This window comes from Phyllostomus discolor, chromosome 6 (genome assembly GCF_004126475.2).
Source record: "Phyllostomus discolor isolate MPI-MPIP mPhyDis1 chromosome 6, mPhyDis1.pri.v3, whole genome shotgun sequence".
In the NCBI taxonomy this organism is placed as follows: domain Eukaryota; kingdom Metazoa; phylum Chordata; class Mammalia; order Chiroptera; family Phyllostomidae; genus Phyllostomus; species Phyllostomus discolor.
Genome location: NC_040908.2, coordinates 94,145,224 through 94,171,479, shown reverse-complemented (window position 1 = coordinate 94,171,479; position 26,256 = coordinate 94,145,224). Strand labels below are relative to the sequence as shown.

The 26,256-nt window shown below is 36.5% G+C and overlaps 1 protein-coding gene across 2 annotated transcripts in view; it reads right to left on the bottom strand.

Moving 5' to 3' along the window:
* Positions 1 to 26,256, bottom strand: part of PDGFD (platelet derived growth factor D) — a 244,702-nt gene that overhangs the window by 21,072 nt on the left and 197,374 nt on the right. For both annotated transcript variants that reach the window (XM_028517400.2, XM_028517399.2), the window contains exons 4-5: positions 11,721 to 11,783; positions 7,818 to 8,016 (exon numbers count right to left, since the gene is read on the bottom strand). In XM_028517400.2, the coding sequence (XP_028373201.1) occupies positions 7,818 to 8,016; positions 11,721 to 11,783 (262 nt within the window). The remainder of the gene's footprint in view (positions 1 to 7,817; positions 8,017 to 11,720; positions 11,784 to 26,256) is intronic.

The window sequence follows — 26,256 nt, the reverse complement described above, 5'->3', positions numbered from 1 at the left end:
AATCTAAATTATATTAAAAAGTTCCAAATCAGACAATTCCTAATTTTCAGGGTTTAATAACACTGTTAAGTAATGAGTGAATGAAAATGTATTGTGTGCCTACTATGTGCCTGGTACTGTGTGAGCCTCTTTCACAAACTCCAGTATTATTGAACCCTCATAACTCACCTTAGAGACTACCATTCCCCATTTGATAGTTGTAACTGCAGTGTAGGAGTTAAGTGACTTGTCTGAAGTCACTGGACATAGAGTTGGCCTTTGACAAATATGTGCTGAAAAATGAATGGATGAGTGCAAGAATATCTGCAAGGCATTTAATTAGGCCCCAAAGCAGCTCATACCATCATAAGACCATTCTAAGAACTCTAGGAACTTGTGACCTGGGGAGATGTATGAAGTGCATTTATCTATGAAATGAAAAGTGAAAACACAGGTAAGGAGAGGAAAAGAATCGAGGAGATCTCAAATATCCCGCGTTCTCTTAGCTACTAGACTATGAATCTTTGACCCTTAAACATCATGAGTTTCCCACAGCATGGGCTTTGCAGCCAACAAACCCAGATAAATGTCAAGGCTCTCTACACTTTGTAGATGTTAGGGAAAATTTCTGAATTTGTTTCTTTTACCATATAAAATGGGAATAAGAATACTCTCCTGCCAGGGAATTTATTAAGATTGATTGAGCTCCAAGGAGGACACACAGAGGATCCAGAGACAAATGAAAAGATTCTCAATATTGCTAGCTATCAGAGAGATGCAAATTAAAACCACAATGAGATACCACTTCACACCAGTCAGAATGGCCATCATAAACAAAGCAACAAACAACAAGTGTTGGAGAGGTTATGGAGAAAAGGGGACCCTAGTGCATTGTTGGTGGGACTGCAGACTGGTACTACCACTATGGAAAGCAGTATGGAACTTCCTCAGAAACTAAAAATGAATCTTCCTTTTGATCCAGAAATTTCAATACTTGGATTATATCCTAGGAACCCTGAAATACCAATCCAAAAGAACCTATGCACTCCGATGTTCATAGCAGCACAATTTACAATAACCAAGTGCTAGAAGACCTAGGTGCCCATCAGTAAATGAATGGATCAAAAAACTATGGTACATTTACACAATGGAATTCTATGCAGCAGAAAGAAAGAAGGAGCTCCTACCCTTTGCAACAGCATGGATGGAGCTGGAAAGCATTATGCTAAGTGAAATAAGCCAGGTGGTGAAAGATAGATACCATATGATCTCACCTTTAACGGGAACCTAAACAACAAAACAAACAAACAAGCAAAATATAACCTAAGTCACTGAAATAGAGAACAGGCTGACAGTGACCAGAGGGGAGAGGGGAGGGAATTTCAGGAGAGAATGGGAAGGGTTTACAGGAACAAATATAAAGGACACATGGACAAAAACTAGGGGGGAGTAGAAATGGGAGGGAGGGGAGAGGGATGGGTGGGTGAGCTGGGATGAGAGTAAAGGACAGAAAACTGTACTTGAACAACGATTAAAATTAAAAAAAAAAACTTATCAGGAAGCATTTTAGACAAATTTATGCCAATAAAGTAGACATTCTAGATTAAAAAAAATTCACTGAGCTGAGTGTTTGGAGCATAGGTTGAAATCCTAGCTCTCAGTAGATATGTCCCACCTTATTGTTGAAATGAGTAAAACAGATCAATGAGGTAAAAATAAGAATAGAATCACACAAACAGCTGACATTCTGCAATTGGTGATCACTAAGAAAAGGAAGGTCATGCCTACCTTGGTCCAAATGTCACAAGGCAATGATCACGTGCATTCAGTTTAAAGTCATGGGACTTAGCACAGTCGTTTGCAAGTAAAGACACTTAATGAGCCAGATCTGTAAGTACCAGCAGTTTCAGCAGGGGTGTGTGTTTTAGGAAGGGTGGGCTTTCTCTTTAAATCTGTTGGGGTCCTGAGAAGAAGGATGCTAGAGGGGTTCCCCAATACTTCACAGAAAAAGGGGCACAGGATCCACAAGCCAAACCCATTCATCTCTAACAAGGGTGATTGTTAAGGGAAAGGCACATTTGCCCAGGCAGACATTAACATTTCCCTATGGCTTTCCACAACCAAATGGGTTTTTCTAATCAATTTGCATTGGAATCATGTGCCTAGATGGGAGGAATCACGTGAATAATGACAGTAAGGTTAGGATACCCACAATGATGGACAACCTGGACTAGGGGAAGAGCAGGGGCTGCACTGAGAGGCGGGGGGTGGGGAGGGATCCTTGTCCCCAAGTTGAGCTTTTCTTCAACCATCTCGTGATTGTGCCCTGGTAGACACATGCAACACAATAAACAGTATGGTCTTTAGAACTGAGTGAGTGGGGAATCTAGATACTTACAAATCATATTAGTTATAAATAGTGCCTACACCCTAAAAAGAAAAGATTTGTAAAGGAAACATCCAGCAGCAAAATGGTGCCAGAATGTTTCTGGGTAAATAGTATCATAGAAAAGTTTAGTACTTGGCACTCATCGTGTAAACTTTTTTGAGTGTACTGATTATACAGATACTTAAATCTGACAATATTTGTGTACTCTGCAGGAGGTTTTCCAGATTCCTGATTATCTTAGAGCCTTCCAGAGAAGAGAGCAGAGGAGTTCACAGAAGTATCTTGCTTCTGTGCAGATTTTCATATTCAAGTAATAATAGTAGTTATCATTCATTGAGGGTCCACTGAGTGTTATATACTCTGTTGTTATTAATTCTAACACAACTTTGCAAAGTGGTTATACCTAGAGACACTTAACTTTGCAGAAAACAGAGGCTCAGAATCTGTAAGTGACTTCTTCAAGGCACTAGCATTTGAGTTAGAATTTTATCTCAAGTTTACACAACTACAAAGCCCATGCTCTACCCACTGCAGCACTGCTTCACTAACTTTATTTCTATCAAATTTATGGTAAACAATTTTAATATTGATAAAGAAAGGTTTTACTTGGTGCATATCACATGGTTCAGGAAACTCAATGAAGCTAACTCTCATTCAACATGAGAAATTAGAAAAATAAATCCATTTTGATTTAATGTGCCTAGTACCTCTGTGTGTTTAATTTGCAGATAGATAGTTACAGTAGAATGATATCTCAAGACTGACTTATCTGATCCATCACTAGTGCCAGTCAAGGGCTTTTTGCAAATTCTTACCCAGATCTCAAATAGGCAGATAAAATTGCAAGCGTCCGACTTGTGGTGACTTCAACTTGTTTCTAAAATATGTGCATATACTCTGAAGTTACCACATTCTAAATCACTATAGAAAACTTGTATCCTTGAGATTAGCATGCAGGGTCATGGCAAAGAAACTTCTGTAAATGACTAATTTAACAATAAAAGGTATTCTATCCTAACAGAACTCAGAACCATTTCAAACATTTTGTTCTACAACATATTAATTTCATCTAATCCTCAGTTTTTGTATGCCAGTTATTTACCCATAAATAGTTTTCTAATTAAAAAGTCAAGTATTTTATATCTTAGAGAGAAATCACATAATTAGTATTAGATTCTCGGACATAAGTATCTCAGATATATATATATAGTATCTAAACATTTAGAATCTATAAAAATTATATATTTCAAACTTCATAATTTGGAATGAAAATGTCAATATATTTGCTCCACTCAGTATATTAAGATACTGATTTTTTTTTAAAAAGGGGAGTGTATGTAAATTTTGGCATGTGCATCAAAAACAGCAACTCATTTTTTAAGTATAATTATAGTTCAAAACTGTTCATATGGACTGCCTCAACAATTATCTCCAAAATTGCATCACAACACTTAAACTGTGACAAGAGTCTTCCCCTTGCTATTATTGCATATGTTAGATTTTTTTTATGCTAAACACACTATCATTCTGGATAAAGGATAAAAGTAAAAGAACACATCTCACATTGTTAATCTCTATAAATTGCTCTCAAGTAATGCCCAGTCTAGTAGAACTTAATACCAATGATTTAATTTAGAAATGTCAAATTTCATGCTATGAACTTGAATATATAAAGACTATCCTTAAGTTTAAAGGAATGTGTTTTAAAGCAATCATAGAATAGTTTCAGTTAAACTTCAGTGGTCACAAAATGATTCAGAGGGTAATTATATAGCTTGTAGAACATCCCTATGATTTTTTACCTAATTATGTGAAAATCTGTGGTAATATTAGCACGTGGTATCATTGTCAGAATAAATAAAGGAAACCTGAACTTCATACATTACAAAAAACACTTTTGAGGAGCTAGGGGTTGAAAACATGAGGTTCAAATTATTGGGAAAAATGTGTTTTAGAACTACAATTATCAATAGATTTCAATTATCCATACCACCCTTTTTTCCATTCCCTTATAGAAAACTGAAAGTTGAATATATTAATTTGATATATTATCATCAGTCCAGATTCTTACAGACAAGATAGAGTTTATCTATTACTTATGATTTTTAAAAGATTAGACCTGTGCTGAATTTCTGGTTTCAATAGTTGATAATGTTATCTGTCTCTTTTCTCTTCCTCTTCTCCCTGAATTCTTAGTGTCATTTTTTCCCATTTTCAACTGTTTTCTTAAAAAGAACTAAATACTCACTGTCACCTGTGTCCCTTCAAATACATAAAATATAATTTTATAAAGCAAAGCATAAAATATAATTTTAAATATTAACTGTTTCTAACTCATTCATAGGTCCTTCACTCAGTATTTGTGTTTTATTTCAGAGTTTATAAAACTCTGTGTTTGAGCCTTTGATAATGAAGGGTCTTCTTAGAATTGCTCTTTGGTATCAAGAAAAATGTCACTTTTGATCAGTGTGGACAAATCAGAGGAACGTTTAATAGATATTCATAAATGATGTTTGCTCTGTAAAATGTCATTAAAATTATTATTCTGATGATAGGAAACCCTTTTTATGGATCCCATAAAGTTCACATTTTATTTGACACTTAATGGATAATGGGCCTCCATTATCTAGAACTATTTTTATATGTTCACTCTTTATTCACTGTCCCCTTTCTTACACATCAGGATACAAATTGTGACTTTGTATTTTTAATTTCCAAAAGCTGAAAATAGCAGCTGAAATATTAAACCTGACTTCCTTTGCTTTTGTAATACATGCAGGTGGTTCAGCATCAGTGGAATGATAAACAGTTAAGTCAGCACATTTATACAAGTGCAGAGGCTGTGGTGACTCGCCGTGCTCAGCGAAACGGTACAGATCTGCCTCAGGACTGTTTTAAACAAGAGATTAAGAAATGGAATCTCAGCCAACAGGGGAAAAGAAATGTTAACTCTTTCAGAAAAAGGTAGAATGTCACCTTGAATGCTCTTACAAGGTTATTTCAACAACCAAAGGCATTCTTATTTTTAAATTTATTTTTTAATTTAATCTTTAGCATCTATTTTTTTCCATTAGTATTTAGTTCCCTTCTACTCCCCTCCCCCCAGCAGTCACCACACTGTTGTCCACATCCATGTGTCCTTCTTCCAAAGGTATTCTTAATGAAGCCATACTCCTTAGTCTATGGGGTGGGTTTCCGTAAACTAGAAATGTACTAATGCTGGACTATTAATGTCACCGGTTCCATAAATATCAATTGAGCATCTAAAACATGTCAGAGACTGTGTCAAGTGCTGGAGCTATATGATGAACAATCTCTAAAACAGTGGCCCTCACCCGGGCTGTCTCTAATGATCAATATTCCACCCAGCACCTTCCTCGGGGACTCTGAGTCAGTGTGTCTGATATGAGACTAGGCATTTATGGTTTTTATAAGTTACTCAGGTAATTTAATATTAAGCCAGAGTTGATATCCTTAAGTCATAGGATCTCTTATCCCCTTTAAAGTATAATAATAACACAGTAGTAGGACATGTAAGTGCTGTGGTTTCCCAAGCACTCAGAACTTTATTTGAGGTGGCTGGATTCACAAGGAGAGGACAGGGGACAAGAACGGCTTCATCAAGGCAGTGAGAGAAACAATTTCAGAATTCTAAGCCCCTGTAGCTAGCTAACGCTTCCTAAATGACGACTGCATGCTGGGTTCACCACTCATGGTTCCTGGAAACAGGCATTTTCAAACACACGTTGCCAATGAGAAAGCTGAGGCTCAGAAAGTTTCAATGACTTGCTGAAAAATCACAAAACTTGTAAGTGGCAGGGTTAGGATTTAAACCCAGACACCTGCCTCAAATTTAATATAATTTCTGGGGAAAATGTAATGAATTTACGTGACTTTCAAATGTTAATATTTCCCCAGGAATGGGTGCCAAGAAGAGCTGCCCCTTGAATAACTGTAGTGGTTAACATACTTAACAATAGAGTCATATTTTATAATTTCTTCATCCAGTACCATATTAAGTAGTATTTTTGGAGTTTTCATAACATTGTGAATATTTTACTCTCCTTTAAGTTGACCTAATAGCAATCCAAAGACAGCAATGCCTTACAGGAAAGCAATTTCTCCCTTGAACTGAAGCCAATCTGAGGCCTGGGGAGATTCAGTTTGAGAGTCCAGTCTGTACCTATGAAATACCTCCATAACTTTAGAGTCCATTAGTGACTGTCTTGTACCTCCCAAGGTATGTATTTTATGTATGTGTATGTATGCATATGTATATGTATCATCACCTAAACCATAAGCAGCAGACTTAGGCAGCAGTTAACTAATTAGTCATTTTAGTCCAAATATTCTATTAGGTTGTACTCACCAACAGAAACATTACTACAGCAGCCCAGGTTCACAATTCTTAAATGTTCCCCTGATATTACAGAGTATAGGAAACAAGTTATATTTTAGCTAAATGCTTTCACATCTATGATGGAAGCCAGCCTTAGAGAAATTTTTAATGATAAATAAATCTTATCAAATAAAGCAAGGTTATAACTGACTATAAATTACAGTTTTATTCAGTAAGAGAAAATTACAAGCTATTTCTCTATTAATTTGACTTAAACATTCAAATGAATATTCTCATCCAAAGATCATACCACTCAGATAGAAGACTAAGATATTTTTTTTTTCAGTTCAAGTATCATTGTTTCAGTTGATCTTTTCCCTGCCTGAGTGTTCTTTTCTTTCTTTATTATACTTTCTTGAATCTTCCAATTGAATGTGTTTCCTCACACACTTCTAAACTATCCCCGATTTCTCTGCCGCTTCTTTGTGGTGTTTATATTCCATGAACCACCCAGAACACCAAGCACATGATAGGTCCTCATTAAAAAGTTATACAATGGAAATTGAATGAGTAGAGTTGAAGTCTACAGAGTTTTTTGACCATCACTTTACCAGGAGCCTCTCCACCCACACTGAGTTGTGGGCTAAATTGATATTCCTTAAGCACTGTAGTAAACTATTACACAGGCTCTGCCATTGGATGCATGAGACCGCAATTCTCATTTCCTCTCCACTGTTAACTAGCCACACAGGCTTTGGCAAATTATTTACTTCCCCTGACTTTGGTTAGCTCCTCTGTTAACAGTGAGGTTAATAAGGCCTTGTCTAGAAGCACAAAGCTCATCTGAGTAATTTTGTAAGTTCTTTTGTATCTCCATACTATAGCAGATCTTTGACTGAATCAAACCTTTCTTCATCCCAGATAGATAACACAGTTTGGGAAAAACATAGAACTTCATTATCAAGGTGCTGTGAAAACGATATGTGATAATGGACTGACAACATCATCTGATTTAAGTGAACTAAGTACACTGCATTGCTAAACCTTAATTATTATTACTGTTAATACTCCTCTTTGCTGATGAAGAACCTCCCATGCTCTGTTTCTTACCTTTTGACTTCCTGTCATGGTATGACCTGCCTCGATAATGAGGGGTGTCCAAATACAGATTCTCAAGATCTTCTTGCCACGATTCAGGACTGAAGTGCTTGAGCAGATCTTCTACAGTATCAAACCGTGCAATTGTTCTGTCCAGAGCATCCGCAGTGAGAGTGGGGTCCGTCACTGATGGAGAGTTATAGGATACCCCCTAAGGGTGACATATAGCTCAGTGTACTCAGAAAAAGCCCATTGCTATGAAATACAATAGTCATACAACTATATGAAGAAACATAAACAAAATTGTGATTACAAGACAACATGTGCATAAATATCATGCTATAATATTTTTTCTAAATAATAACAATTAGTTGGTAAATGATAGTCATTCACTTTTTTTTCCAAATCCAAACCAGCAGATCATAACTTTCACTTCCTCTGTATTATAATCATTAAAAAAGACATAGGCAAGATGGAAATATTAAAGTTAAGTCATCCAATTTCCTGGTAAAATGTCGATATCTATATCAACAACTGATGATAAGTAATTAAATTCTGAACTCTGTGCATGCAAGATTTGTAGAATCTGTTCCATTCTACCATGTTTAACTTCTCTACAGGTCACCTAGTACTGCCAGTTGTGTGAGCAGGGTTTGAATCTAGTCTGGAGACATCTTGACAAAATTTGGCATTTAACACACTTATTTACTGTCAGCAAAGATAATTATTCACAAAACTGGCTCTGCTGACTTCAGAGTGGAAGATTCACGTGGGAAGCAGATGTATGTTTTGAAGTGCTGTAGCTTGCCAGTGATCCAAGTTGCCATTAAAACATTGTCAAGAATATTTTTTAAACAGGGAATGCAACATCATTGAAAGTCTGGAAGGGATTATGTATCTTACCACGGAATATAGCCCCACATAAGTTTCCAAGCACTTACTTCACTAACCCTTGTACAATCTGGAGATAAATGAGCCATGATTGAAACATCTCTGTAAAAATTCATGACCCATTCACAAGGAAATAGAGAGCACACAGTCTCAAATGATTTCTAAATATCTTTAAAGAAACTGCCAAACAAATAAGATCCCCCAAAGGCAAACATCTCTCATCACTACAGGAAAATGGAAATTAATAAAAACTTGTGTTCCTGAAATTTAACTGCAGTATCCTATTGAGAAATAATATGCGCCATAAGAGTCACAGACAGCAAAACCTACATTTATATTCTCACTCTGAGGCAATGTTTTCCCTTTTTAACCAATCAAAGTCCAAAGGTCTGTAAGCAATTTGATGACCACTGGCACTGACAGAATAGTCCCTCTTTAGCAAAACTAAATATGTAAAAGCATTAACTTAACACTGCTGTCATTGAGGAGCATTTTTAAAATATGTCCTGTAGGGGAAAGTGAGTGGGGGGAAATTCGGTTTGGGGAGCAGGGTGTGAGACATGAAATAGATGGGGAAAGATGTCAGGCCAGCTCATTACACTAGGGGTGTGTGTGTGTGTGTGTGTGTGATAAAAGCTGAACTCTGACTGAAGTACTTCACTTGTGTCTTTGACATTCCTGTTGGCATCAAATGCTGGAGGCGGATAATACTTAAATTCAGTACCAGAATTCCAAATTCCCATTAAAATTGTATTGTTTGCAGAATCTGCTGTCTACCTGGCTCTTACCAGATGATTTGCAATTAGTCTTGTATCAACAATAATGTGAGTCTAAAATAAAAAAAAATCAAAATAAACTGGCAAAAGTTGGGGGAATGGGCAGCATCTAATCTTTGAAATTAAAATGCTTCCCTCAGTTTTAAAATAAAAGCAGGAGTATCAATCAAGCCACCTCCACACAAGCAAATGCTTCTTATAATGGCTCTGGGGAATTCCTGGCAAGGTGTTTCCTGGGGTTGCTCCTAACTGTTCCTAGAGTGCAGTGTGTTCCCAGGTAACTCCTCAAGAGGAAGCTGAGGAGGGGCTCTTAGTCTCTGAGGGGAGAGTGAAATTGAATTGTTTTTAACTTTAGTCTGAAGAGAAAACCCAAACCACAGTAAAATGTAAAATTGTCCCTATGTATGAACTTAACTGCTATTGTCAAGTTTGACTCAGGACAGTTGACAGAAATAATGATGCTGGTGAAAGAAATATTTATGAGTTACTAGACAACCTCGTAAACCTATGAGAATATTTTTGTTTCTGAGGTAATTATTTAAAAACTATTTTTGAGAGAACGAATTGTTTGGGTGTGCCTCTGTCAATGGCACTATAAAGTTAATTGCATTCAACTTCTGTTACACATTTATAAACACACATTCTAAAGCTAACTGAATTACCTTAAAATGATGATTGTAAAAAAATGCTCTGAGGAATAAACCACTTACAACAAAAACAAAGTATGATTTGTCCAGAAGTTTATAATAGGTCCAAAGGCTCTTGCTCCTTTCAAGAAGGTTCTTGAAAACCAGAATGCTGATGAAAAAAGCTATATTTCTCTGGATTTCTAAGAGGACTAGTCAGAACCTGGATTTAGAACTCAACCCAGAAGAGTTCCCAGTGGATATGGACCCAGGACTGAGCTTTCACAGATGTTCCAAGGGGTTGGAATAATCCCTCCCTTTTCAAGGACTTTATCCTGGATTAGCTATAAAATTAGTTTATAATTTCTGCATTTAGGGCAGGAATGGATAGACAACTCTGAGCTATCATGTCTAGGAAGTTGAGAAGCTGGGCAATCTCTTGACAGAATAGCACACTAGGCTCTGGTTGCAAAAGCTGCCTTCGGCATTTCCCTTGAATCTCTAGTCTCAGGCTGCTAACTGTCCAAGCCTCCTGCCTAGCCTCCCAGATCCACAGTCTTCCCTGCCTTATTTTCATCTTCACCTGCTTGACAATGATTGCTTACCCTTAGCTGGGTTCTGAGCAAGCATTCTGGACTGTCGAAACCACAAAAAATTAATAATAATGATAAAATAAAATAAAACAGTCTTAATATTGCTACCAGAGGCCTTACTGCTCTTTGGCTCAGATCACGTTATTTTAGTCCAACAGCCACATCAGGTGAATTAAATCCTCACAGAATCCGTGGCTGAGGAAATCCTGCCATCTGAGGGAATTAAAAGAAATTCCACAGAGACGAATTTTTTGGAAAAGGAAAATCACTTTTGGAAAAGAAAAATCAACTCCACTGACTCAGCCATACTGACCCACACTTTAGAACCACGGGCAAGCATTCTCCATGCTCTTGACCTTTCAATGAACAACTGCATTTATTATCTTGTGTTTTATGGCTACGTAAGCGCTACCCATAGAATTGGTGAAAACAATTCTGTTCTTTCTGTACAAACTAGATAAGTCGATGGAATACTGAGAAGTTACTAAATTTGGCGAAAAAAATAGGGGCATGAACCATTTTACGGTTTCAGCATTGAGTTATGTTCTATTTCCAAGTCAAATAGAACACATGCCTGGTTTGCACTTAAGTTATCTTACTGTAAACATTGGAATTTTTCATGTCTGAAAAGATCCTCGAAAATGCAAAGATTAACAGCTTCTCCTGGAATAGTCAAAAAGCTATTTCAAAATTCCCCACTTGAGATTGGGCCATGGACCAGTTGATACATGTGATGTGTCTGCACAGTCCTTTAGTTGGAATGTTTTGCTTTGAAACTGGTAAATACTTAAGCTATTGTCTATATCGTGTTCCCATAATGAGTACTGGCATTTCTTGGAAACTTTCTGAAAGAGGAATAAAGGGCATCTGACACGGCCCACTGTGATCCAAATGAGAGAGAAGAGCACATCATGCCTGAGATTTGGCTTTTGGTCAAGCCATAGGTCTTGATGCAGTTCACGTTGCTCTGGGGTGATCTTAGCTACTTCATCAGTTTTTTCCCTGGCAACAGAAAAATAAATTACTTACTGAGATAGCGCTTGTGACTGACTCCCAGTTGGTCTCTGAGGCTGCTTCAGGTTGGAAGTCTTCCTGGAAGGTAAAAAGCATCCATGTGAGTCAACCATACCTCCATTCAAATCATCACATGCACCTCAGCCATTTAAATCTCCTTCCATCTTAGTAACAACAGGAACAAGGGCTGCATTCCTGTGGAACAGGTCACCATTTGTCTTACCTCTCCTCAAGAACTTTTCCCATTCAAGACATGGACAGCTGCATTCATATTTACTCACATGCACTGGTAAAATGGAAAATATATAGATGAGTTCAGGTTTTAACTTAGCTCACTCCCAGGTGTGAACTCAGGTGATCTCCTTAACCTCTCCTCCAACCCTTCTCTTCCTCATCTGTAAAAGGCTGGTATTTGGGCCTTAAATTACAGGGTGGTGTTGACAATTGACTTCATTCATCATTCATTATAACTAACACTGAATAAAGTACTTAAAGATTAATACTAATTATTATTTGTATTAATATTTATTTGGTTTGAACTAGGTCCTGCATCATGTTCAGTCCTGCCTGCTGAGCTAGTCTACAATATCAGTGATCTTTTCAGATATAAATTAACTGACAAAGGGCTACTCCTGACTCTATCAAGAAATGTCAAGAAGAATGGAAAGGAAAGAAAATAACTGTGGGAGTGACAAAGTACCACTCACTAGAGGAGAGAAGAAAAAGGGCAGACCTGAGAAAATTATTTATCTCAGAGATGCCATAAAAGGTATGTGATACTAATGTATCTTAGAGAAAGAAACTTCTCTTAAAAGACAAAACTTTCTCGACTTCGTGTGACTTTCAAGTTGATTGCTCTAGCACTAGTAAGTTAAGAAGGTGAAGGGATTAGCCAAAGAATATACGTATATTTGTAACTCACAGACACAGACAACAGTGTGGTGATGGCCAGGGTGGGAGGAAGCAAGGGCTGGATAGAGATGGTCAAAGGGAGAAAAAATGGGTACATCTGTAATAATGTAAACAATAAAAATAGAGTTAAAAACATAATGGGAAGGCAAACTGATTCTACCATTTTTATGTACCATACATGGTTTCTTGATCTTGCTAACATAAATTACCTTGGGTAATTTCCTCCAGCCAAACCAGGGCATAAGAGGTATTTTAAGATATTGCTGAGAAAAATCCAGCCACTCAAATATGTCAACTTATTTACCCAAGTATACTTACTGAATGAGAGCTAAGTATCAAGATTAAATTTCATTCACATTTTAAGGAACTGAAGTACATTTGTTAATTGCTCATGATGATACTGGTTTATATATAAGTGCCTGTGATGAAGAAAATTTTAGTTGTTTGCCAAGAGAGAACTGAGTCAAATATGGGGTTGAAGGAATGAACATCTATTGCAATAGATACTGTAACTGTAATCTCAACTTTGGAAAATGGGAAAGAAGGGGAGAATGTGGTCTCTGCACTTTGCAAGACAGATTGCATATGAAAAGGACAATGCATTCCCACAGCAGATGGATGTGTGCAAATGAAGGTCAGAATTCTTGTAAGTCCTCTTAAGTAGGTGAGCAGGCAAACCTGGGTAAAAGAGACAATGGCTGCCTCATGTGTTGGAGACTGTTGGCAGGAGGACATGTGCTGGATAAGACAGACATGAGCAATCCCCAGATCATAGAATTTTCATTTTCACTCATTGATTCAATATTTGTTAATCACTTGCTATGTGATATGTTCTAAGCTGTGGATAAAATCACAAGGAAATAAGAAACCATTCCTATCCTTAAGGAGTTAAAAATGTAAACATGTAAATAAAAAGGTGCAATAAACTCATGATGGTGCTCTCATGCTGGACTAACCAGAATGCCATGAAAGACAGGAAATTCTACTTGGGGAGGAAGTAGACTTGGGAAAATTTCACGTTAGAAGGTGACTCATGAGCTGAGCCTTTAGACTCAGATAAGTAGGTAAGTAAGCAGATGGTTACTTGTAAGAAAAGTGAGGGACAAGCCTCAGCCAAAAAGACAGTGGTATCTAGACAACATTTGGGAAAATATATGAAAAGTAAAGCTAGTTACTGGGAAAGGTTAATGAGTCATGTTGGACACTTTGTGTTTGGGGTGCCTATGCAAATTCAGATAGAGATATTTTTGAGGCCATTTGCTGCATGAGAATGTACCTCGTGATATACTTGCACTTGAGATACAGATTTACAAATCATCATCACAGAATCGTCAATTAAAGCAAGTAACGGATTATGATGACCATGTATAAAAACCGGAGACGAACAATCTTCAAATCTTGAAGCTGGAAAGAATTTTAGAATTCTCTAGTCCAGTCTCTTCATTTTAATGTTTAGAAAATCAACTCTCAGAGAGATAAATGCTGTGCTCTCTGTCATGCAGCCATCTCTGATGAAGCTAAGGGCCATCAGAGCTCATTTTTGAGTACAAACTGTGTGGTCATCATTCGCATCATTATGGCTTACATAAAACAGTGTCTCAAAGAGGGTTAACAGGAAATCAGGAAAGACATAAAGCAGAGTACTAGTGGAAGGTTCTATGATAATATCTTTCAAAATGTTCTTAGTTGTTTAGATTTTATGTCTATACTTACTAAATCCTGTGACTTCAGTTTATTTCATGTTCTTGCATAGACACATGATAAAATATTATTAAGCATTTTAAATATAAAAGGCCTTTCATGCACATGCATTTAGATAAATGTTAAACAAATTTTAGCTTCTTTACTATCTCGACTATAGGATTCCAGTCAGAAACTTTAATAGGAATAAATAATAAATAATTTAATTAAGATCCAGATAAAATATTAATTTATCTTCCCTTAGCAATAGGAATATTAGACATTTAAAAGAAATCACACTTTTTATGCTATTTCAAAATTTGTCATTATTTATAATGACATTTAAAATTAACTTAAAAAGAGAAAAATATTCCTTTTAAGAATAAAACACAGAACCTCCAAATTTTAGCCCTGGAAAGAGAATCTTGTCATGGGAAGGAACACATCCTTAATATGATCATTTCTCATTTCTTCCATGACAACCTCCCAAGTCCAAGATACTGGAAATTCTCCCAATTGCCTGTTAACTTGCTCCATGCTTCTACTCTTGCCCTAGAGTCCACATTCTACGTGACAGGCAGATTATCTTCCCTCCCTTGCTTTATTGAAAAATAACTGACATATAACATTGTATACATTTAAGGTGTACACCATGATGATTTTTTAATCCTCACCTGAAGATATGTTTATTGATTTGGAGAGGAAAGGAAGGAGGAAGAAAGGGAATGAGAGAGAGAGAGACAGAGACAGAGAAACATTGATCAGTTGCCTCCTCTATGCACCCTGGACATGGAACCTCCAATGTACGTATGGGCCGTGACAGGAAATCCAACCCAAAGTCCATAGACTTTGGTGTATGGGACTACACTCCAACCAACTGAGCCACCCAGCCAGGATTATGCTGTGATTATTTTATATAGGTATATAAATATTATATATAATTATATATAATCATATAATAATATGTAGATTAATTACCAGAATAAGTCTCACATAACTACAATTGCGCGTGTGTTTGGTGAGAACATTTACGATCTACTCTCTTAGCAGCTTTCTAGTGTGTAATATAGCCTTATTCACTACAGACCTCACACTGCACATTCAGTCCCCAGAATATATCCATCTTATAACTGGAAGTTTGTACCCTTTAACCAACACCTCCCAATTTCCTCCACTCCCCTGCTCCTGGCAACCATGAGTTTGGCTTTTTCATTTTATTTTTATTTTTTATTTTCTTAGATTCCACATATAAGTGAGTCATACAGTTTTTGTCTTTCTGTGTCTGGTTTATTTCCCTTAGCATAATTCTCTCAAGTTCCATGCATGTGGTTCAAATGGCAGGATTTCCTTCTCTCACATGGCTGAATGATATCCCATTGTGTATATTATATGTAATACATGTGACATTTTCTTTATACATTGATATAAACAAGGGGTTGCACATTCCTCTTAGAACTAGTGATTTTCTTTCTTTTGGATCTATACCCACTAGTGGGATTGCTGATCACATGGTAGTTCTATTTCTAATTCTTTGAGGAACTGCTATGCTCTGATTATTCTGGATTCTCAGTACATTCAGGGGTGATGTTCAGCCCCTGGCCCTCAGCACAAGCAAAGCAGCAGTTTATAGCTGGAGCCTTTTCTGATAGGTCAGTGTCTATGTCACACTGTTTGTTACATATTTGTAATATTGTCCTGGGTTAATCACTTGCTCTTTCAAGCTCCACATGAATGAAAGACAAATTTGTTTTCTTTTGTGGGTGCTCTTAGAAGAACAATGCACTTAGCATTACTTAAGAGTTGCTAAAGTAGAATGGACAGTGAATAATCATTTAAAATGTATCAAAAACAGTGAAGCTTAAAAAGGTACACTTCTGTTCTTCATTACAGCAAATTGAGACAAATGCTTTAAAAGCCATGTCCCATTTTTCTGAGGAGAGAGAACTATTTCCAAGAGATAACTTTTTCTAAGAAATTGGTACAAATTCAGTCCTTGATTTCCTGACCTCCTGCTCATGAACAGTAATTACAGTATGTTCCATCCTAAAAGGAAGGAGCCAGTATATTTTCATGCAGGGAAGTTCTGCACTTTGGTGCTGTAGGTAACTTATTGACGCTGTCTAGGGGTCTAATGCTGTCCCTTCAGAGTTGAGTAAACTGAAGCTCAGATGCCTCATGAAATTCTCAGAATCCTCAAACTAATTATTACTAGAGTCAGGACTACAACCGAATAAACTATTTTGCATCTCTTAGTTACATGCTCTTTCCAACCCATCAAATAATGATATATATCATTCTATCATTATAGGCACCTTATGCTGCACTACATTAAAAAGAATTAATTTACATCATTAAAAATAATAACATTCTCTGTGTATGTTCTCACATTAAAAGAGTTTGTAATTATATTTTGGCAGTGAAACTCATTATTTGGGGTTTTGAAATGAAAGTTCTTCCCTCATTCTCTGCATTTTACTATTTGGAGTAGTTATGAAAACATAGATATAATTCTGAGAGCTTCAGTTTTTAAACAGGTGCATATGCATAGTTTGGTTTGTATGAGAAAGGTGCTATAGGCTAGGGACTGAGGAGGTATGTAAAAGTAAAATCTTAAAAGTACTTGAAAATACAGACAAATAGTTGTATACTCAAAATGTGGAAGAGATTTTTAAGCAAGAATGCAAAAGTCAAAAACATAAAAATTGATATGCCTTACACACACAAAATATACAAATCCAAAAATACCAAAACAAGATTGAAAGCATAATGACAAACTAGCAAACATACTTGTAAGAGATATAACAGTTAGCATTCTTAAAATAAAATGAACTCATAAATCAAAAGTTTGTTAATGAGTATGTCCCATGCTGTACAATTTTGCTAGAAAAATATAGCAAAATGTAGATGTCTGACTGAAACAGAACTAAAAACATATTCACACAAATATTGACAAATATTGACACTGCTGTCAATGGATGATAGATGATTTTTATTTTTTATGTTTTCTACTGTGCAAATTAATAAAGGAGACCTCAGCGAAGAAGGGCCAGCTCTCAATGCCCTACTATTCATCCCTGGCTGTACCAAACTGGAAGAGAAGCACTGTGCACCTCCAAAAGGAAGATGTTTTCTACTCTACAGTACTACCCCAGCAGGAGGAATGAAGATTTTCTCCTGCCATGGCAACAGCACAGCCAATGAGAGACTGTCACAGCCCACCTAATAAAAAGCCACTACAATTCAAACTCCCAGTTACCTTCAATGGACGGTGTTTATAACAGCTCATTCCAACTTTCGATTTCTGCTATAAAAGTTCTCTGGACTTGCCTGTGGTTTTTGCCATAGCTTGCATATCCTGAGTTATAATTTTCTGCTATTCCTGAATAAATTTCTGCTATAAAAGTTCTCTGAACTTGCCTGTGGTTTTTGCCATAGCTTACATATCCTGAATTATAAATTTCTGCTATTCCCATTTTCCCATTTTTTTTGCTGGTAAAATAACTTATTTTTAATTAAACACTGTATATATATATTCTAAAATCATAATAAACATCTAGTTTTCATTATAAACATCTAGTTTTAATAAGAAATGATAAACTTCTATAACAACAATGGAAAAGAAAAAATGGATTGAAGTGTATGTGAACATTTGCCCCTCAAGTCAATATCATTACAATGTTATATCAATGTTGCCCCTCAATGTTATATCATTACATGGAATGGTGTTACCCATGTATTCTCTGGTAGAAAATAAAAGTTTTTTGTGGACGTACTTTTCATCAATTAGTAAAGATGTGATGAAAAGGGTCCCAGAAGGGTAACATGTGGCTCCACCTAAAACACAGATAATGCAATACAACTTTCCATGCCTTTAGGCACTGCTTGACATGTGGTCAGTCATCAGCTGAGGCACATACAGGTATTTGTCTGAGTTTGTTTGAGGACAGTTTACACACAGGCTGGAAGCAAATATAGCAAGGGATAAAATAACACTACAGATAATGAATATTTTGATAATAATATTGGTTTTTAAAAATAAAATATGGATTTGATTTCCATTTTCAGAAAGAATATCTCTAGAAGCTTCTTGCCATCAGTCCCCTTGAGCCCACCCCAGAGTACAGGAGGCATATTATAAGTTAACAAGTGAGCGATCCACTCATTCCCCCACTAAGGGGAGTTTGCATATATTCAATCATTGAGTGCCTGCAATGGATATCCAAAAAATTGCCTCTTGTCCTTTGAGAGTGGAGCAGGGGACACTTGTCTTTTGAGTCTTTGGAAACAGCTGTTGTCAGGCCAATATTCCAAACATTAGGGATGATCAGCTGTGCCACCTGTTCCTGGATATTGAGAATGGCTGTTCATTTTTATTTTAGGTGATTATGCTGTATGTGAGCAGATGAGCCATAAACTGTTCATGGCTCATGGAAATATATTCTACCATCTCTTAAAACATATGCAATTCTTGAAGTTTTTAAAAAGCTTTCAACCAAAACATTTGAACTTACTAAGGTGGCTTGTTTGGGGAAAGTTTTAAAAGACATTTGTCAGAGTATGTTTCCTGACTTTAAAAAAAATTTCTTCTGTTTGCTGGTTTACATTCATCTCTGAGAGAAAAAATTAAGAAATTCTCTAATTATAGCTGCACTTCTTGACTGAGTTGAGCTTAGATGTGTCCCTTTTGAAATGCATAAAAACATAGAGGGATTTGTCAAACTCATAGAACAATAACACAAAACATGTTATCAACATGTATTCCTTCAGCAAATTCTTCATGTGTTAATGAAACTCTGCTGTGTTCATGACTCACTGAGGGAAACTGAAATACTCAGAGGCCTGTGCCCTGGGTCCACTCTATGGGGAAGATCCTTTAAAGAATTTTGATACTTCAGTACATGAACTTCGGGAATGCAGTCCAAGGCATTCTAGAAATAATAAAATAAAATAATAATGCACTGATATCCTAATATCTACAGGAACAGAATAAAACAAAAATTAAAAGCCTGAGGATCATACTCTGCGATCTAAACAAACCTTTACAAGTCTATTCCATTACATGCTCATCATAAAATCCGCTCTTTTTCAAGTAATATGGGTAGACTTTGGCAGGAGATCAGGTTTTATTAGAAATAACATTTAATACAAGGATAGCAAGAGTTTGAGAGTCAGTAATTAACAAGAAGAATCAAAGATCATGTTTCAAAGCTAGAGAATTTGCCTTTGAAACTTAATAATATATATTCTTAGAGCTATAAGAAGCCCTGACTGTTAAGTCATCTATTATAGGAAATATAATTTTAATAAAAAGTATCTTAATAACAAACAGCCTCATGGATAAGATATATCTGCACAGTGCCCCTGATTGAAGTTAATTTTATAATCTTTTCATTTATCATTATGGACAATAAAGCTAAATTTTAAGTGAGAACTTCTAGGATTCATTAACTAATAGTGCATGTAATCTTGATGCTAATTTCAAAATATTTTTCAAAAGTTCATTTTATTTCTTATGTTATAAGGCAAGGAACTTTTTAAACTTTTCAGTCTCAGAATTTTTCAGATAGCTAGAACTTTGGGAAGTCATTCCCAATAGGATAAGATTAGAGCTAATAGCAGTTCAATGGATAAAGAAATTTCTTCCTGTGAGCAGAGAAGAGGTTATCAGCTAGGAGGATGTCATGTGAGCCATACTTCAGAGCTAGAGAGGGATCAAGATGTGTTTGCAGATAGAGAAAGGGGGTTTATTCAGGCTGGAAAAGGATGAGCAACCTGCAATTATTGCTGTGTACCAAGACTTGAAGAAAACATGATGACACTGGAGAGGAGAGATGGATGGGCCAGAAGGTTGATCAAAGCCAGTGTTTATGGGAGCCTTAGCAAGGAGCTGCACAGAAACCTGCACATTGCAAAATATAACTTTCACAGCTTTCATCATGTTGGATACAGGCTGAATGATTAATGAATGTGTTCAGTTTACATCTGCAAAAACATTGCCAGAAGTCTCTCTTACAATGTGCTGTTAAAAAGAGCTAGGTGCAGATTTAAATTCTGTGAAGAGCTTGTGTAAACACAATAAAGTTTAATATTAAGAAAATGCCATGATTATTTTGTAGTGATAGCTGCCTTTTATGAAGCATAGATAATGTGCCATGCATCATGTGAAACCTTTCCATGCATTATCTCATTCATCATTTCTGCAACTTTAAGAGATGAGGAAATAGGGATACAGGATGTCCACGTAACTTGCCCACGGAAGCAACCCTGGTTATGAAGAGGCTCCACACATATCTGAACTCGAGGCTGACTCTCTGTGTTCTTTTTTCTCTGCTGAACTATTTCTCCTTTTATTTATAAGGAATCCTTTTATAAGATAAGTGAACATGTTTGATTTGTGCTAAGTACAGGTTTTTATACATTCCTTCCATGCATTTCAAAAGAACATTTGGTTTGATTCACCAGTACCCTGAAAATTATTAAAGATTGTATTTTTGATATTTCTAAACTAATCTTAAAACTATTTACATTCCCAAGCTAAAATGGATGGCTGAGGAAATTATTTTCCTACCTTAGGAAAATTGCAAGTTTAAAATAAAATTAAGAAATACTGAATTAAATTATTCATATTTTCATTTCCTTGGATTTAGATCAATGCTTGGTACATAATGACATTCTTCCTGGTTTTTTAGTTTAATTCTGTTTATGCTGTTGAGGAAGGAAACTCTGTTTCTTACTCAGATTCAACAAACCATTTCATTTTCATTGGATGACTCTGTGCTGAAACTCACACTGCTTAAAATGTCTAAATTTCTCTGTACCTGAACGGCATTACATAAAGGGACTATCCTAATATTGGTACAAAGCTAGTCATATTATTAAAACAAATACTAGAGCAAATGAAAGTTAAAGACACTGAAGATTAAGGCCATCTCACCAAAATCACTAAGCTAAAATAGTTTCCTCTATGAACTGAAATGATTCCATTGCTAATTAAAACTCCTAAGATCTAATGTTAGGGAGAGAATACCATTTGAAGTCCAATACACAACACAAAGCCATAATCAACACAGCTTGTCATATTACCAAGAAAAAAAGCACTCATAAAACAGTATTCAGAAAGTGATAGTTTTATAAATTAAAGGGAAACATAGGAGAATCAGCAGCATGTCAGTTACAAAGCATTCAAAAAGCTGTTCATTCTTTTCAAAAACATAAGTATTGCCTAAGGATGCGACCCACATCTTCCCTGCACACACTCATTCTTATCTTTCCACTTGACCGGTATGCATTCATCAGAGCGGCTACTTGTCATAATTGTCATTTGGCACATGCTATACCAAAAGGTAAAATATGTAATAGCCATGTTACTATTGTAGAACTATGTAAATGAAGTTGCAGTTAATTCAAAGGACAACTTTATTTTTGCTCTGATTCTAAGGTGATTTCCAGACACATCTGTGTGGTTAAACCACAGAGTTGTGTAATGTAAATTTTGAAAACAAAGTGTAATACTCATACCCCTGCAAATCACTCCTAACAGAGGTGAGATTATCACACTCTTGATCTTGCAGTTCCTCTTTCCACTTCCCATTCAGCTAGCGACTAATCAAAGTAGTTTTTGGGTTTCAAATCTCAAAAGCAGGCTTGCTGTCTGGGTCCAGCAGCCAGGCCTGTTGGAGCTAAGTGCCAAGCACACAGGTCACAGGTTTCATTATGATCAGAATTGGTAAAGCTTTGCATAGAGAAAAACTCAGTACTGTGGCCAGACTTTAATTAGTCAGTGAAGGAGACCTCTTGGGAAGAGATGGGCAATTCGGTCCATGTAACTTCACCATCATTCCTAAGTAGACAACTCAGGCTTCTCCTACTGGTTGGGAAAACTATTTCAAAATAAAATAACTGGTGTTTAAATGAGAGATCCTGCAATCTGAATCCCATTGTTCCTGTCTGGGCTTTTACAATTCTTTTTACTTTTGTTATCATCAGTTAACAGCAGCAGTTTTTACTTTTGCCTGTTATTACATTAGAGATATTCATCAGCAGTTTCAGTGAGTGGAAACACTAGGCCTTGCACAGCAAATTTTAAATACTAGATTGGCTCTTTTTTGCTTCTTGCTATACTTTTTTGGATTATCATAGGCTGTGTACTTAGTGAATGCAAATTCATTGCTATATTCATCTAAGCCAAATGTAATTACAAAGGACATGAATGGTGCCAAAAATTAAATAATAAATGAAAAGGACAATGCATTCCAACATCAAAGAGAAAATACTCTAGAGATTGTGTATTACTTTCCTCCTACTGGCTTGAGAAAAGTCAGAGCTATGTTGTTGCTGAGACCCAAGGACTAGCTGAGATATTCCCTGCATATGGATTGTTGTAGACACACTTCATGTCTTATATTTACACTTTCTATCCATTTCTTTATTCTCAGCAGGCCAGTTTTGGAGATGGAAGGGGGATTACAGATCACTACATTCAGTGTTCAATTCACTATTTGACTAAGGTTTTTAAATAACAAAATTATGTAACTCACTGTGCTAGGCACTGGCTAATGGATAGATGTGTAAGTTGTACAACTGCCCTTGAAAAATTTATCACCAGATTCATTTTGATTTCCCACTTTTGGTATTTCCTTTCATTTCGGCAACATTTATTTTCTTAAAACAGGTTACCCTTATGTGGAATTACCTTGTTCATTTTAGTTATTTCAGAGTCTGTGCCTCTTCGTTAGAATGTCAGTCACTGGAGGGTGTTATGTTTTCTTTTTCACTGCTCAACTCCCAGCACCTACAACAAGATCTGTTTACTAACATGCCTTCAATAAGCACTAGCTGAACGAAAAAATAAATGTCACTGGATCACTGTGAGGAGCGAATGAGATGATTCATGGAAAGCTCTAGTTTTGGCTAGTACACAGTTGTGTGTTGATAAATATCTGTAGAATGAATAAATTAATAATAGAAAAGTTATAGAAATAAATGTTCTAATAGGGCTATAATCAAAATCCTGTTTGTCTACAGAGGAAGGAATCCTTTAAGTCCATCTAGAAGGTCTGGGGAAAGGTCTAAGAAGTAGTGACCTTGGAGTTGGCAATAGTTTGAATGATAATTAGAACTTTTGGTGGGGGGAGGTAAACAGGTGGAGAGAAGGCACAAAGGCAGATAGTAGCATGATCTCGGACCTACCAATAGGCCATGTGCCCAAAGTACTAGGCAGGAAATTAAGCTGAAGCAGAAGAAGCAGGAAAAATTAGAGGGTTTTCGATGCCAGGTTTGTCATTTTTTTAAGTAGGGCATTTAATCATCATTCAACAGGTACTTAAGGATTTACTATTATTATTGCTGATTATGTGCTTAAAGGAACTGAAGATACAGAAATAAAAAGAACATCCAAGTCACTGCTCCCAGTGAGCTTTTTCCTGGCCATCCTTTACCTATATACAAGAAAACCAAGCTCCCAAAAGGTCAAGTGTCAGCATCACTGACAGATCTGGTGCCTGCAGCCTAGGTGCCTAGATGAACTATATTGCATTGCACTAACTCATAGAGAGCTGGTTTCTAGTACAGCTGCATATCACTCACCCCAGTTTACATGCTGCCCTTTATGTACATATGAAAAAAAGAAAAGAAAAAAGAAAACTGTTTTGTCACCTTGACTTCAGTGAACTTAACCAACATAATGGAGTTCCTAGAAAACAAATAGTAAACAACAAATAGCTATTCTGAGAGTTGAGAATTTGGGGAAAAAATGAAGACAAGAAATTCAGTGTTATTTTGGTAAAACTTTTCAGAATGTCCATAATCTTCTAAAGCAACTTTAGAATTAAAAGTGATTTCTTATTTTGGTAATCAAACCCCTAAAATGATAATAGCATTCTTCACTCAAATACAATTTAGTTTTATCTTATCCCTCAGCAGGGTACAAAATTACCTTTCTTCTACAAAGAAGAGTTAGAATGTTTTCCTGATGAGAGGATTCAATAGATAAAAATCCCTTAAGTACTTTATGATGACCCCTAAGGTTGGTCAGCGGGGACTGATTTGGTGGGATTACTAAAAGCTATCTCTAAACCCAGCAGGGATCAAAAAGATGCTAGAATACAAATGGGTCTGGATGGCTAGCATCAGAGAATCTCTAAGTACAAACAAATGAAAGCAAACTCCATGCCTTCAAATGAAGATCGGAGGAGTTAAGACACTCCTTCGCTATTCACTTTGCTAAGGACTGCAGTAACCTTGGTTGATAGAAAGGTTTGAAATCAGTGTCTTAAAGCATTTTTAAAATGTGGCTTTGGTGACAGAGCATTCAGTATCTACTTCCACATCGAACCATTGAACACTGTGTAGCCCTGGGTAACATAAACTCTCTATAGTGGAGATTCTTGATTTGTAAAACAGAAAACAACTCCCTTCCGAGTCCCCACCCCTGGTTAGTTGAGGATTAAATTAGATAACTCATGTGAAACTAACTGGTCCAAGTAGACATTCACTGCGTTCTTTCCAAATTAGTGACCTCATCCCAATTATTATCCTTCTACTGGAAAGATGGCTATATTAATACCTCTGCAAAGGTGGGAATAACATGTTACAGTTTTGAGACTCTCAAAACTGTATTTGAATTCAGACTCTCTGGATTCAATCCCACTTTACCACTGACCAGATAGAGTCCTTGTACCCATTATTTAATTTCGCCGTGCCTCAAGAGTCTTATATGAAAATGGAGATAATAGTTATTCATATGTCAAAGGGATGTTTTGGGGATTAAATAGATTACTACATACAAGGTCTGTCCAGTAAAAGTACAACCATTGTTAATACAACAAGAACAGTTTGAGGCACATTAATGTAACCTGAAAGCCAAGGAGAGTGGACTGGAATGCACATAAACGAACAATGATGACTTCACTATACTACTCAATGGGAATGGTAAGTGCCACTGAGTGAGCATGTGTACTGTGTAGCCTTCACACTCAAAATGACTGAGTGAGTAGAGCAATGAATCTGTATCAAATTTTGCATTAAGCTTGAACATTCCTCTGTGAAAACTATTCAGATGATTCAGAAGGCCAGAGCTATGGGTAACCGGTGATTCTCAGCTTCATTACCACAAGCACTCACCTGCTCATGCATCGTATCTTGTATAGAGGTTTTTGGTGAAACATCAAATCACCCAGGTGACTCAGCCCCCCTGCAGCCTGGATTTGGTGCCCTGCAACTTCTGGCTTTCCCCGAAACTAAAATCACCTTTGAAAAGGAAGAGATTTCAGGCTGTTGCTGAGATTCAGGAAAATATGTTGGGAAAACTGATGGCGATTGGAAGAACTGTGTGAGGTCCCAAGGTGCCTGTTTTGAAGGGGACTGAGGAGTCATTGTTTTATGTACAATGTCTCTTGTATCTTGTATCTTCTTCAATAAATGTTTGTTTTTCATAGTATATGGCTGAGTAGAAAAGTATAAAGCTGGTAGAAAAGTGCTGACACATAGAAAGTTAGATTTAACACATTTCTTCCTTTGGGGAAAACAATATTTATGGGTGTATCCAACCTACAATGGCTTAACATGCTATAACCTGAAGTGAACAATGAGATTTTGAAATGTTCAGAAAGTTTAACATCTGTGATCTCATTTCACTGGCCATACCACCATGTGAGCTGGGTACTGGCAGAGATACATTAGATAAAATAATTGTTTGGATCTTCTCAAAGAGGAGATATGATTTCCTGACTGGTCATTTCTGCAACCATTAGGTAAAGGGATGTATAATCTCCTGGGCTTTCCTGGGCTTTTTTCCTGGGGATGGAATGCATTCCTCCACCTTCATAATTATCTCCAAAAGCTTCCTTACAAAAGTAGTTCTGTCTTACTGCAGAGCAAATGAGTAAGTGCTTACTGCTTGGTAGGCATTGTGCTAGGCATTGGGAATACACAGTAAATAAACCAGACGTGGTCAAGTTGG